This window comes from Miniopterus natalensis, chromosome 12 (genome assembly GCF_054644295.1).
Source record: "Miniopterus natalensis isolate mMinNat1 chromosome 12, mMinNat1.hap1, whole genome shotgun sequence".
Lineage (NCBI taxonomy): Eukaryota > Metazoa > Chordata > Mammalia > Chiroptera > Miniopteridae > Miniopterus > Miniopterus natalensis.
In genome coordinates, this window is record NC_142092.1 from 18,538,343 (window position 1) to 18,553,417 (window position 15,075).

General features: G+C 41.6%; 1 protein-coding gene across 2 annotated transcripts in view; it reads right to left on the reverse strand.

The window, feature by feature from the left end:
• FOCAD (focadhesin) overlaps window positions 1-15,075 on the reverse strand; it is a 256,025-nt gene that overhangs the window by 24,750 nt on the left and 216,200 nt on the right. For both annotated transcript variants that reach the window (XM_087822637.1, XM_087822638.1), the window contains 6 exons: window positions 14,773-14,892; window positions 13,326-13,448; window positions 12,785-12,862; window positions 11,813-11,884; window positions 10,377-10,479; window positions 8,208-8,288 (listed from right to left, as the gene is read on the reverse strand). In XM_087822637.1, coding sequence (XP_087678763.1) covers window positions 8,208-8,288; window positions 10,377-10,479; window positions 11,813-11,884; window positions 12,785-12,862; window positions 13,326-13,448; window positions 14,773-14,892 — 577 coding nt within the window. The remainder of the gene's footprint in view (window positions 1-8,207; window positions 8,289-10,376; window positions 10,480-11,812; window positions 11,885-12,784; window positions 12,863-13,325; window positions 13,449-14,772; window positions 14,893-15,075) is intronic.

The window sequence follows — 15,075 nt, forward strand, 5'->3', positions numbered from 1 at the left end:
GCTACTCCACTTGAAGTGTACTTGCAAAGGTTTCTAATTGCTATCTAAATGCCAAGGGCCTTTTGTGTGTGTGTGTGTGTGTGTGTGTGTGTCTTTCTTTCCATACTTTTCTGTCTAAACTGTATCATGCCCTTGTTCTTTAAACAAATGCTTCCCTAAACCTGTGTTGTTCCTTGGAGGGGTCTCACAGCTGGAGCTCATTCCCTCTCTGTTTCACACACTACTTACATGCACTGCTGATGACTAGTAAATCCATACTTTGAACCCAGGCCTTTCTCTGATGTTTCAGTATCATATTTCCCACTAGAGCTATCTCAAAAACCAGCATGTTTTCTTAGCTCCTTACCCTACCTCCTTACCTTTGCCTCTGCCAACCTGGGAAAGTAAAACGAGCTGTGTGCCTTCCCGTGATGTTTCTCTCACCTCCAACAAACACTTCTTGCTTTTTGAAAATGTTAAAAGCTGGGCACACCTGCTACTTTTCTAGTCTGTGTTACCAGTAATGGAAGTTTTATTTCGATTCCATCTTGAGACGTAATACTAGGACAGCAGAAATATTATTAGGGAATTATATTAGCAGAAACATTAACCACTGCTATTACAAGGAGAAGAATTTCTGACATAAAAGTAAATATATTCATAAACACATTCATTCATTCAACCAGTAATTGAGTATCTATTAGGTATCAGGCACTGTTTCAAACAGTGGAGACAGAGTTGAACAAAACAGAATAAATCACTCTCCTCACGGAGCTGATATTCCAAGAGAGGACACACAGATGTGGAAAACTCAGGTGCAGTAAAAATAAAACAGCAGTGATAGGAATTCAATGGTTGGCTATCCACATAACTCCATACTGATTATACACATGTGGCAACTGTCCATAGACAACATTGGCTGCAAATTGGAGTCTGATTTCACAAAAAAGCAAGCAAAAATTCAGCTCTTTTTGAAGGGTGCTTTTAGCTCATGATTCATAAAAATGGCCTGATGAACTGGCAGTCAGTAGGGTAAATATCTGTGCATAGAATTACTTTTATTTCTCCTATTAAGGACTTGACTACAATTCTATATTGGATATCATTCATTTTTAAGCAGATTTCTATTAAATTTTTTCTAAGATCAAGTGATTTCAAAATTGCATAGAATTTCACTCCAGGTCTTCTACAGAATTTACTATAAAATTTTTACAGTTTCCAGAGGACCAAGGGAATCAGGAAAGACGTTCAACCTGCCCTCTCAGACCAGGGCCCATGTGAAATATGACCATTTTCCAGATGTTTTATTACTTAGACAATGAGCTCTCCCCTGACAGGACAACAGAACTCCACCTATAACTGCATTTTACTGTACACTTTTCATATTGCTTCTATGTTCTTTAGAATTGATCTGATATATAACCAAGGGTCAGAAACAAGGAGAACTTGTAAAAGGGAGCACAGGGCTGAAAATCAAGAAAGTACTATAACACAATAAATCTTCCACTTGTAAGGGCAGAGAGTCAGTACTGAACAGCACAAATAGATTCACACAGAATTTTCCACTATACTTGCGGGGAACTAATTCTGACCCTCACTGGAATGAAAGGAACTATAGTAACCGTTAGGAACGAAGACAATCCTGGACAGTTCTGTGCATTTGGGGCGCTGTCAGGGAAGAGAGGGAGTCCCCAAGCCCGGGGAGAGTCAGGTCACATGGCTCCTTTAGCATTGGACACAAGAACCCAAATCTCAGTAACGGGAACCGTCAGCTCCCTTATTACAGCGTTTGCCTTTCGAACAGGTGCCTTAGATAAAAGGAAATACTGAAACGCTTTATAAACAACAAACGGATCTGGGACTGAGGAGACCTAACAGCGCTTGTTAAAAGGATCCAGATGTTTAAAAATCCAGACACAAAGTTGCTTTAAGTCTCTCATCCAGTTGACAGCTTCGGAGAAGCCCACTATAAATGGTATATCCAAACACAACGCATTACGACCGGGCCCACTTCACACATGCTCTGGCTACACAGGCTCCAGATCGCGGTGCCGCAGTGCACGGGCGCCAGCCCCATGGTAACAGCCTGGCAACGAGCAGGATGGCGGCGGGGACACACACATTCCCATCGCCAGCACGGCGCTGTATAGTGTGGACATGTCTTTACTTTCTCCATCTTCAGAGCTATTCAGGAGCAACTTAGCTTAGAATCATCTGTTCCCAAAAATTGCCTAAAGCTGTAGATCAGCACAAATATTTGAAAACTATGGCGTGCCAAGTCCTCGTCTCTAAGCATTTAGGATAAAACACAGATGTTCTTCCTGCCCTTGAGGAAATGACAATCTAATGCCAAAGACAGACTTTAAACAAAGAACCATAAATAGAAAGCAAACCATTACACATACAGAAACTAGCATGGAAAACATATAGAAAGGTATCACATCAGAAATCTAAACTAATCTGGGGCCATCGGGGACTCCCCTCTCCCCTCAAGGAAAAAAGCATGTTTAAACCAAGATGAAAAGGATGGGTAGATATTTCCCAGACAAAGTCCTCAGGAAGCGGGCAGAGGCGATACAGCCTGGCGCACTGCACTGGTGGGACCAGGAGGAGCTCGGCCCCTGCCAGAAACCCCTCTACAGTCCCGACAGTCATTGCAACCAGCTGATGATGCCGACACCTCAATCACACACTAAGAGTTGGCAGGATGTTCTGTCTTAAGACCAAGTACTTCATCCACACTCAGAGTTACCAGAAACAAAAACATCCCTGGGCCCCTTAGCACCAGGAAGACTGCCAAGCAAGGTGGCTGCCCGCTGGAGACAGGACCTGAGAGCTGGAGACAGGACCTGAGAGCAGGAGGCAGGAGGCAGCTGTGGCCCGTGGAGACGGGATCGATGACATTTAGGGGGACTCAGAAAATGAGCAAATATATTGAGAATAACGAGTGCCAGGTTTCTCACTGCCAGAAAAGAGATTTACAAATATGGAAAGAGGGAAAGGCAGAGTGAACCCTGTGGTGTTGAATTGTAATTGGAGACTGTAAATTTGTGATTGATAGATAGACATAGAGATATAGAAATAAATACAGACATGAGAGAGAGGAAGGGGGGAAACAGAGGAGGAGAGAGAGAATTTCCTAATTGGCAACAGCGATTGTCTGTATAATTTGTGCCAGATCAGTCTGCACCAAGAAGAAGCTGAACTTTCCGGCTATCCCAGGACTGAGGATGCTTACAAGATGCGCCTAGAACATCTTGTGCCACAAAGAAAGAAAGAATTTCAAAGGACAGGGTCCTGTCAAAAAACCCAAGAGCCAACTTAAAGAGGCTCTTACTAATCTAATCTGGAACAATTTGAGAATCAAAACAATTGAATAAATAATGAAATAAAAAAGGAATTTAGTAGTCCATACCGAGAGAGAGAGAGGGAGAAGTGGAGGGAGCAGCATTTCCTTACAGCATAATGCTTACTAACTGTAAATGGAATAATAGAATTTTGAGAATCACCTTTTGGCAAAGATTATAGTAATAATTCAGGGAAGAGAGCATTAATGAATATTAAAACTAAGGGGTAAAAGTAGGATAACAAATGGGATGTTTATAAAGCCTCAAAGCACCTCCACACAGAATACTGACTGATGATAAGGGGAAGAGAGAAACTTTATAGTGGAGACACCAGAAGGTATCACCTCATGTGGTCCAAGTTGACATCACCAGTGGAGGGCGACAGACACCATGTGGCAACTGAGGGGATTCAGTGAGGAGAACAGAGCTTCAGGTCCATGGTATTTCTGCCAAAGATGATCGACCCGACTCTCTTGTGAGGAACACCAGGCAAACCCAAACAGAAGACTGGTCTATAAAATACCTCGCTTCTAATTTCAAAACATGTCCAAGTCATGAAAGTCAAAGAACTGAGGGACTGTTCCAGGCTGAAGGAGACTGAGGAGATGTAATAAGCACTGTGTGACATTCAAGATTCTTTTTATGTACCTTACCATCATCTGGACTGTCAGCGAAAGCTGAATAGAATATCCCGTGAAAGGAAAAGAGCAGTTATGTGGCTATTTTCACTGTTTTGAAGTTTAAAATTATTTCAAAATAAAAAGTAAAAGAAAAAAGGTACATTTAAAAAGAACTGTCTAACATTTAAATAAAAAATAAACAACCTCCCGAATAGTAAATACATGCAACAGTGTTTATTCCTTCTGGCAATGAAATGCAAATTAAAGTCTTCAGGTATCATTCTATACCTGATTGGTTTTTACTGTAGTCATTTATCTATATGTGGGTGTGCTTTGTAATAACTAGAAAGGGTTTATTCTTTGTTTTCTAAGCACTATTACATAAAGTAACTTATAAACTCATAATCCTTACAAGGACTCTATAAAGATTTTCTCCACTTTACAGACGCAATGGAGGCTTAGAGCCTGAAGCAGCTTGTCTGAAGCTGCATAGCCAACGGGTGGCAGAAGTGGGGCTGAACCAGGCAGCCCGCCTCCTATGCTTTTAGCCGCTATGATCCACTGCTCTGCATCTTCACACAGGGCTGGGGTACTGAAACCTGGCACAATACTTCTAAAGAGCAATGAGGCCATGCCACCCCTATAGTTAACAAATCCTCAGACCCTTGCCCACTAATAAGCTGCTGAGAATTTATCCTAAGGAAAGTTATATGCAAAAGAGGGAAAACTGCATGTATAAAGATGTCCTCTTTGGCCCTCGCCAGGTAGTTCAGTCAGTTGGAGCATCGCCCCAATGAGCCAAGGCTGTGGGTTTGATCCTGTCAGGACACATACAAGAATCAACCAATGAATTCATAACTAGGTGGAACAACAAACCGATCTTTCTCTTTCTGTCTCTCTCTGTTTCCTTCTGTCTCCTATCCCTCTTCCTCTCTTACTAAAATCAATTTAAAAAAAATTTAAGATATTCTCCTTGATTTGGAGTGGTGAACACACAGTACAGTGTACAGATGATGTGTTATGTTGTAGTACTGTGCACCTGAAACCTGTATAAATTTTGTTAACCCAGTGTCACCCCAACAAATTCAATAAAAAGGAAAAAAAAAACAAAAAAACAAAGTTCTTAATTGTTTTTGAATAAAAAGATAATAGAAATATTATCTTTTCTATAATAGAAATATTTTAAATGAAAAATAGAGAAATGGCACCCGGCCAGTGTGACTCAGTGGTTGAGCAATGACCTAGGATCCAGGAGATGGAGGCTGGATTCCCAGTCAGGGCACATGCCCGGGTTGCGGGCTCGATTCCCAGCAGGGGGCATGCAGGAGGCAGCTGATCAATGACTCTCTCATCATTGATGTTTCTATCTCTCTCCCCCTCGCCCTCTCCCTTCCTTTCTCTGAAATCAACAAAAAAATTTTAAAAAATCCTAAATTGTTAGGTATAAGTACCTAATGTTAGCACCAAAAGTAAATGGTTACTATTATCAAGAACTTACAATACATTTTAAATGTTTTAAGAAAATAAAATCTTGAAATCTGAATATGCTATGAGATTAAAAAAAACAAAGATCAGAAGTCAGAAAAAAAGAATAAATGAATAGAAAAGAAGAAAAATAAGAGTCAAAATTTAAATGCTCTTAAGGGGGAAAAATAATTCCAAGATAGGAAGAATTAAATGACAAATAAATCTTAAGCCTACCATAGTCAAGAAATGTCCACAGGAATAGATAATGACAAATATTAAGGGAAAATACATCTGTTAGAAGAATGCCAGTGCTATTACAGAAGAAAAGAGAATGTTAGAGTATAGCAAAAAAAAGTTATATTGAAAACTATTAATTGAAGTCTTTACCAACCAGAAGGGATTTCATCTATTTGGTATGGTTTTAAAATGTAGGTCTGCTATGAACATGCAGGACACTATGAACATTTTGTATGTTCTATCACAGGAGTAAGTAAGAAGAGCCCTAAGCATTAGAAAGCAGGTGAACAGATTTGCCATCTCACTTGATAGCCTAAAATTGAGATCATGATGCCCAAGCTCCCGGCCTGAGTGTGGCACAGGGATCACTCATCCCACTCGTCTTCCTCTTGTGAGTCAGTGAATGGCACGCAGAGGCAATGGAGCCACGCTCTCCCCACAGCCTGCTCTCGTCTGCCTGTGACAAGCATGATTTTTATCCTCTAAAGCCATTTCTTCCTCAAAAGAGCTCACCAAAGTTGTCATCCTTCCTATCAGCAGCTCCACTGGGCTCTGGTGAGTGACATCCGGACATTTAAACTCAAAAGCTGCTTCAGAAGGGAGTTATTAAAATTCAAATGAGCTGAGCATATTGAAGAAGAAAACACTCGTTTGCATGCACACCTCCGCGTTTGGCCATCCCATTTAGCCCCGAGAGCAGGGTCTGGTTTTGTTTTTGTAAATGGGCTTCGGAGACTGAGGTCAGCCTCCCACGGCCCCCACTCCTCTGGGGTCATCATTAGTAATGTGCAAGGCTGAATAGAGTTCCCCTTGAATCTAGTCAGCAAACCTGACAAGAAGGCAGCCCTCTCCCACAACCTGAAAACGCCAACCATCTGATCGGTAAGAGGGCGCTTTTTCATACTTCATTTATCTGTTTTAAAACAGCGGTCAGGAAGACCGCACATGACGTCACCGATGCCGGCTCCCTGATCTCTCTGGCTCAGAGCAGACATTCCTTGTTGTGCCACGACTGCGTCATCACAAAAATGTTACATTCAACAAAGAATTTCCCACAGGCTTCAGAGGATATTCATTTCCGCCAAGAAATATGGATCTGGGAAGCTAACTGACATTTTATTCACTAGAAAAGAGTCTATCTTTCATTTGACCTTAAGAATTCTTATACTTTGCCTCATGGAAATTATCTCACATTATCACCACTTAAAATTTTTATAGGATAGCAGGGAGCAATCTAACAAAAAACTGACAAAAATATCTATCCCCAGAATTATCCCAGCCATGGAAATTTTTGATGCTCCTTTAGTAAAAATTTAATTTCTTACTAAAGACACCTTGATTATAATATCTACTTTAAATAGACTTGAGTTATGGCACTTTAAACAATGAACTCCACAATATGTGTAATACATGACATGCTCATGTATAAATATATCGCATACAACACTGACATAACCATACACGGTATCAGCTGTCACCGAGGACATGTGCAAGCAGATCTTGCTAAGTCACGACCCTCAGATAACGGCACAATTTCTAGGGCTCCAGAAACCAAAGGAATTCATCTCCAAGCTGTGAAGGCAGCTTATAATCTGGAAACTCCAGGATTACTGCACCCAGTGGGGAAACAGATGACGTGACCTTTAATGTCCCTTTCAATGGTAACATTTTATTCTTCCACAACCTTCATTAACCAAACTTGCCTCTTTCAGATTCCTTCATTTCCATTTGTTCAAAAATGTGTCGTTGTCCCCCGCCGTCCCCCGCCCCCCCCCCCCCGGCCACTTAAAATTGGGATGGCCTTATAATACAGGCACTGGTTTTGCCCAGACTGACCGAACCAGCCCACGGAAGAATGGAACTAGCAAATACCAATGAAAGATTATTATATGAATGAAACTGGTTCCTGAGCTGGGACAGTTCAGATTCGAATCCATTTTCTCCTCACAGCGCTGAATAGCATGTGTATCATTGAAGAGTATTTATTTAATAACTTGGATAGCATTCTTCCAGCTCCAGTTAAAACAAAAGGCACTCAATCTCTGTGCTCAGATGGCTTGTGCTCTAATGTGGGTGACAGCGTGAAAGAATGAATCACGAGGGGACGAATATTCGCAGAGAGAAAACATAAGCTAAAAATAAAACCCAGAGCCAGTGATTCCAACAACACAGGGTGATCATACAAGGTTCAGGGTGAAGACCTACTTGTGAGTCAGGTCCTGAAACACAAGCTGCACCCAGGCCTGTTTCCTTTTTCTAGGTCACACTCACTTGAAACTGACAAGAAAAGTAACCTGTGCTTATACTTTTGAAATGGCCAAATGAAGATTAAAGTCTTCACAGAGGCTCCCCGCCCCCCACCAGGTCAGACACGGTGATTCCAAGAGACTACACAGTGTGTATGTTTTATGTACCACTTATTGCAGTTGGGCCTGGCCATCTCTATCGCAAAGACGCTCTAAGCAGAGGAAAATATTCACCCCTTCAGATTTGTGTTATTTAATTTTACAGAGGCATGCTCAGGGCATGATAAAACTTAAGAAATGTGTTTACTTGCCTTTTTTTCCCCCCGTAATGAAGAAATCAATGGCTGCTCTAATAAAACTGCTTTCAGGCAAGTAGCTGTAGTCAGTAGGAACTGTGGAGACAGAAAATTATCAAATTAACCAATGAACTTGGCGGACTAATGAAGGAAAGAGAATGATCTCAGGCTGCATATCAACCTAGAGACAAACCGGAGATGTTTATGCCATTAATCTCAGCACAATACTCTGTGGCTGCAACTAATTCTATTAAAGCGACTGGCCTTGAAGTCATCGTGTAGGCGATGCGAGCTATCTAACGTGGCAGTAAACCTAGTAGAGGGTGGAAACCACAGAGGAAGAATATTTACTGAAGCGGTTAAAACAAATCCTTTCCACCCTGTCACATCAATGAGCCCCCAATCCTGTGACCTCTTTAGTGTCCGCAAGGTAGGTGTCTGTCGGCTTCCAGGCTGAGACCACCGTTCTGGGAGCTGCTTCAGGAAATCCTGAATGGGGTATGTGAACCATGAAATATAACAGTCAGCATTAACAGCAACCAGTCACCTACTTCATAAGGCAGGGACTCTCAGGGACCAACGTGGACAAATAACCAGCTGCTGCTGACCCGAAACAGCGACAGTGATGCCAGCCAAGTCCTGGGGGTCTCCTAGGTCCTTTTCCCCCGATAATTGCTTCGTGAGATGGGTTTTACTGCGATAACTGGCTCAGTTGGAAAATTCCATCAGAAACAAATAGCTGTACTTTTCCAGACATACAATCGTTTTGTTTCAAAGAACCTGAGTGTAGGATGATTCACTGTGACCTGGCCTGAATATATGTGGGCCAGACCACATAGGCCACGTTTAAAAGCCTGTGCAGCCCTGGCCGGTGTGGCTCAGCTGGTTGGGCGTCGTCCTGGGTACTGAAAGGCTGCCTGTTCGATTCCTGGTCAGGGCACATGCCCAGGTTGCACGCTCGATCCCGGGCGGGGACTGTGCAGGAGGCAGCCAACTGATGTTGCATTCTCACATGGGTGCTTCTCTCCCTTCCTTTCTAAAAATCAATAAACTACTCTTAAAAAAACAGTCAATGTAAAAAGCAAAAGCCTGACACAAACATGCTATTTTACCAGGAAATTGTGAGAGCACTGCCCTTCCAAACTAGCATTACCAAGGGTTTCCTCCGATGACTAAGTTTTTTTTCTTTTCACCATTTTAATATGACAGCTGCCAGCTGTCTCAAGTTCATTATGTTGGGAATGCTGCGGAATAATGTCCTATTTCTGTAGCTACGGGGTGATTGAAAGTGAGGGAGACAGTAATTACAGGGGCCCGTGTTCATGGTAATTCTCTCCATACACTACCTGTCAGGGGATATGTGGAACTAGGTTTTAATGAGGAATCTTTGGTACCTAACCCCTCTGGCCTGGGTCCAAGAGAGCCAGTGGATCAAAATTCTATCAGCAGCAAGGAGGACATACAGGTCCCAGTATGTTAGAGTGATGCCTCCCCAGAAAATCTTCAAGTACAAACATAAATTAAGCATGTGGGAATTGCAAATATTTCTTATTGCTTGTTATCAAAAAGCTGGAAATAGAAAAAGCCTTGTTACATTAAGGTCTAGGATTTCAGTCCTAGCCAATGAGATGCACAACTTTCAATGTACTTACCCCATTATTTTCTCAAAATCAGGGGCCGGAAAAACTCCAGCCATATATGAAGAGACTTTTAATGAAATACGGGTAGTATACAACTATGATTATTACATCTAGTAAAATAAAAAGAAGTCTGTTCCAAGCTTTCAACGACCTACTTCTTTTTTTCCCCTGAATTTGTCACGAAAACAATTGTGTGTGTGGCTTATGTAATCTTTCCGAGTCTCAGGTTCTTCATCTGTAAAATATGGGGTTAGACTCAATGTCTAAACTCTTTTCTGAGGGAGACAAAAAGAGGGAAAAGAGCATGGGCTTTGGAGCCCAACAGAGCTGAGCTCAAACTGGTGTCCACCACTAACTGCGTCATGACCCTGGTAGGTCAGAAAGCCTTGCCACAGCCCACCTCTTCTGATGTAAAATGGGGATGGTAATACCCATACCCATTACTTGGGGTTGTTGTGGAGATTAATGCTCTTAACAGAGTGCATATAGCCTTGAGTCAGCAATCCCTCCTTTCAGCTCCAGTGTCCGATGGCTCTAATCTTACCAGAGGTTCTGCTTTGATTTGAGGACAGAGTAGACAGATGAAGATGTCCTAGAAGCCAGATTGCATTGGACTGAAGACCTATCACCCCAGACACACTGATGACCTATGGATAAAAATGTAACAGTTCAGTGATGGGACATGATCCAAACTCCATTCAATAAAAGGCTACTCACAGAAAGTCACTAATCTTTTATGAGGTGGTGGCTTGTCTGGTAATGAGAAGTTCTACAAGATGCAATATCACCTGTCTAGTTTACTAAATCTGGGACATATAGGTGATGAACAAGTGTTGCCGAATGAATGAATGAATGAATGAATCAATCAATCAATCAATCAATCAACTGATGATAAGAAGAACATATTAGTGCTTGTCTCAGGTATCACTCAGTCAGATTGGTCTCAAAGGAATTTTCAATGAATGGGAAAAGAAAATCCAAAATGTAAAAAGAGGTGATAGTTAAGATTAAAATACCTCTAAAAATGGAAGTAGATATTATTTTGTTTCCTTCTTTAAATAATTTTCAATTACTATTTGGTCATTCATAACAAACACTTAAAATAGTTTCAATTATAGATTTTTCTCTCCCAAGTTATAGCAACTTAAGTTTAAGTAGTTTTTTTTTGAAAATATTCATATTCATACATGAAAAAGACAGTTTCTTTTCTGTTCAGAAATTTCTGCTTGCTTTCAAAAGTATGACTTTCTAAAACTTCTTCAGGTGTTACAATCACCAATATTTTACAAGAAAATTATGCTAACTGAAAAGACTAGAATACAAAGGTCTATGTGCAGTAAGAATACCAACTATACAAAGAAAATAATGAATGCTTGAAAAGAAATATGACCAGACAGTAGAAGCAGTTGCTTCAGGCTGGGAGGACCACCTGCGATATTTTTTCAGCTCTTCCACTATGTCTATACCTTCAAATTTTATGCAATGAACATAATCATTTAAAAAAAATAAAAATATCAAGTTATAAAATCACTTCTCAGCACATAAATATGTTCATTCTTCAGCCAAGGATAACGCTGACAATGATTTACCCAAAAACTTTTATCGGTGACATCTGAGCTGGTGCCACTTGACCATGCTACTCAGGTATCTGCCCTGCCCTCTGGTCACCGTCCATTTCTCCATGTCCTCAGGGCCTGACATTCCTGGCAGGGTCAGGTTTTAGTTTTTAAGGGAAAATAATGCCAACTTAAGTTAACTCAAAATGCCAGTTTTCTTTTTTTCTTTTTTTTTTTTAGAGGAGTGCATGTTTGTCAGCAAATGCAGGGCTACAAACCACTCTCAAATGCCCCCTAAACTCACCATCAGCAACCAGAAACTTCCTCATTTTCTAAGTGAAACAGTTTCTATCAAGAAAGAGAAAAAAGGCAAAAAGGGGAGTATCTGCTTTCCCACTGAAGGGTTTTAAATTCCTCTTCCCACCTGTGTTAAGGTTCTAATGACTTCATTAAGTCTCGCTTGAAAATGAGAGGTCTGGATGGCTTCTGACTTCAGCTGAAAGAAAAACAAAAAATATCCACTCCAACATCTCCCAAAAAATATATATATAACGATATTCCCAGTGTATGAGCTATCATCTTCTAAACCATGAAGTAATTTATCATAATGTCCTTATAATTCAAAAACAAAAACTGTGAGCTCCTTGAGAGCAGGGCCCATGCTTTACTGATCATTGATTTCCTTGCACCAGTTCAGGGTGGCATGTGGCAATCACTTAATAAACCTGTGCTGTATAAAACAAAGGAAGTCCTAAGAATTACTTAGAAACTTACACATATATGTGTCCACTATGAAAAACATTTTAAAGTGGAAAAAATTTACTTAGATACCAATAAACATTGCAGATGCAAAATGGATTTTCTTATGAATGATTTCTGAAATTTCTTAGGATTCAATCACTTATGAATGATTTCTGAAATTTCTTAGGATTCAAAACTTTGTGGCAAGTACATAAGTTGACTAAATTCCTACAAACCAACTAAAATAAGGGGGGAAAAATCTCTACACTAAGAGTTCCCAGAAAAGAACAATTTTCCACCCTGGCTGGTGTGGCTCAGTTGGTTAAGTATCGTGCCATGCACCAAGAGGTGCCCGTTCCATTCCTGATTGGGGCACATGCCCGGGGTTGCGGGCTCGATCCCCAGTAGGGGGCATGCAGGAGGCAGCTGATGGATGTTTCTCTCTCATCGATGTTTCTCCCTCTTCCTTTCTCTCTCTCAAATCAACACAAACATTTTTTTCTTTAAAAAGAACAATTTCCCTTACATCAAGTCACTGCAAAGCCCAGTGTACCCATTACGATGAGCGTATATTCTGTCCTTAGCATACTGAGATGTTAGGTTTCCTGCTCTTGCTGTGGCTATGTACACATTCAGATTTCTTCTTTCTTTTTACCTGCGTCACAGCCCCTTCAGAGCCTACCAAGGCCACCATGCCGTGGAGAGCTGCCAAGCACAGCGTTGTGGGAGTGCCCTGAAAGCAGAGAATATGTCAAGAGGGAACCAGTCCTTGGGTTTGAATTCGATAAAACGTACTATATAATAGAGAAATTAATGGTCAAAATGGTACTAAACTTGTAGGGTCAAAATAACCTGAATAACCTGTGTCACTGAACCAAAAATGACTCCGGGCTTGAATAAAGCAACAGGTTGAAGTAGTTAGATCATAGGTGGCTTCTTGTTTTTTTTAATTTTTCAAAACCACAAGGTTGTTTTAAAGTTAAAACACTGACCAAATAACCAGTTCAAAAGAAACTATCATAGTTGACAGGATGCATCATTATAAGTGTTGGAAAGGACACGTTTCTTTTTCACTTGGAGTTGCCTGTTCTTTCATTGTTCAGCTCTATACCTGAGCAGCACCTACGGCCAGTCCAGTTAAGGAGCCCTTTTCCCTTTATACAAAAATAAGACCCCACGCAGGCGGTGACCTCTACCTCTGCTAGGACAGTCCTGATCCAGGCAGGGAGCAGCTTGTTGCCCAAGTCTTCCGCTTTTCCATGTCCACACACAGACAAACCATGAACTATGTTTCCTAGCGCCAAGGCAAAACCTGAAGTCTGTCAAAAACAAACAGAAGGAGTGAGGAGGAAGAGCACGGATCAGGAATGTTTACATACAGCAGCAAGAGCAGTTCGAGGGTTCCCTTTCCCACTGACCAGTTTTTCTGCCATCTGGAAACTGGAGGTTGGCAGATTTTTAAAAATCTAGACTTTGGTTTGCAACAGAAACTACAGCCTAATTGCAAGGGATTCAGCTGCAGTGAGGGCTTCGCTTGAGGGAAATGACACTGCACTGCTGAGCGACTTGGCCCAGACGACCCACATTCGCAGAAGGGGCTGAGTGAAGACAGGAAGTGGAACGCACAGGCTGTCAACACCCAGCCAGGAAGAGAAGAAGTCTCCCGCCGAGCGCTGCATGTGTGAACTTCTACATTTCGGTGTTGCAAAGCCTACTGTACGTGAGAGGGCACGTAATCCTAAAGTAGCAACAATACCAAACAGTATAAGCTCAAACCGATGAATCCTGAAATAACCCACTATGGCCAATAATGAGACTTTAGAGAAACCTTAAAAACACAAACCACTACCACCAGCAATGGGGAGATTCTAGAGCGTGTGTAATCAGACAGAATTTTTTTTTCCCAAGTTTTAAAATTGTGGTACAATACATATAACATAAAATTTACCATCTTAACCATTTTTAACTATGCAATTCTGTGGTATTAAGTACACCCATATTGTGTAACCATCACCACCACCCATCTCCAAAACTCTTTTCATCTTATAAACAGAAACTGTAGCCATTCAACAATAACTCCCCCCCACAGCCCCTGGCAACTACTATTCTACTTTCTGTCTCTATGAATTTGACTACTCTAGGTGCCTCATATTAAAAGAATCATGCAGTATGTGTCTTTTTGTGATTGCCTATTTCACTTAGCATAAAATCCTCAAGGTTCATCCCTGCTGTAGCGCAGGATGTCCTTCCTTGTTAAGGCTGAGTGATATTTCCGAGGCACATTTGAGGGTATTTAATTTATAGGCATTTAAGTTTTCCTATACCTCTTCAGTCGTGAGTGAGATTCTTTGCCTTGAATTGGCTAAGGTTTGACTTACCAGAGCCCTCTATGTATTCATATCGAAAAGCCTTTGTACTCTCTCCCACCACCAACAACAAAAAGAGGTCTATAGGAGGACACAGGGGATATGGAGAGAGAAAGACACCCGTGATCGCTGGCTACAGCTGGGAGACGAGAGGACACTCAGACGTTCCTCAGTCTGGGCAAGCATAGCAGCCCATCACACTCTCATCAGAGTGAGTCAAAACCGGGGCCCAGCAGCAGGAAACCCACAGAGAAATAACCAGGGCGCGCATCCTGACCTGCTGGCTGCTCTCCACCAGCAGTCGAAGCTTGTTCATAATATCTTCAGCCTCTTCAGCCTCAATAATTCCGGCACTGAATGCTGCTGTACACACACAGCTGAGGGTATAGGCAAGGACCTGAGAAGGAGAGACAGCGGGACAATGTTTCTTCATGCGGGAAAATAAAAGAACGAGGTTTCGTTGGCACCAGTATCCTGTCACGCTTCTCCCCAGGATACGGACTGGATTCAAATACCCCTACCACAGGCCGGGCACTGTTTCACCGCCCAACTTACATTTCCTAACAATTATGAGATGGGC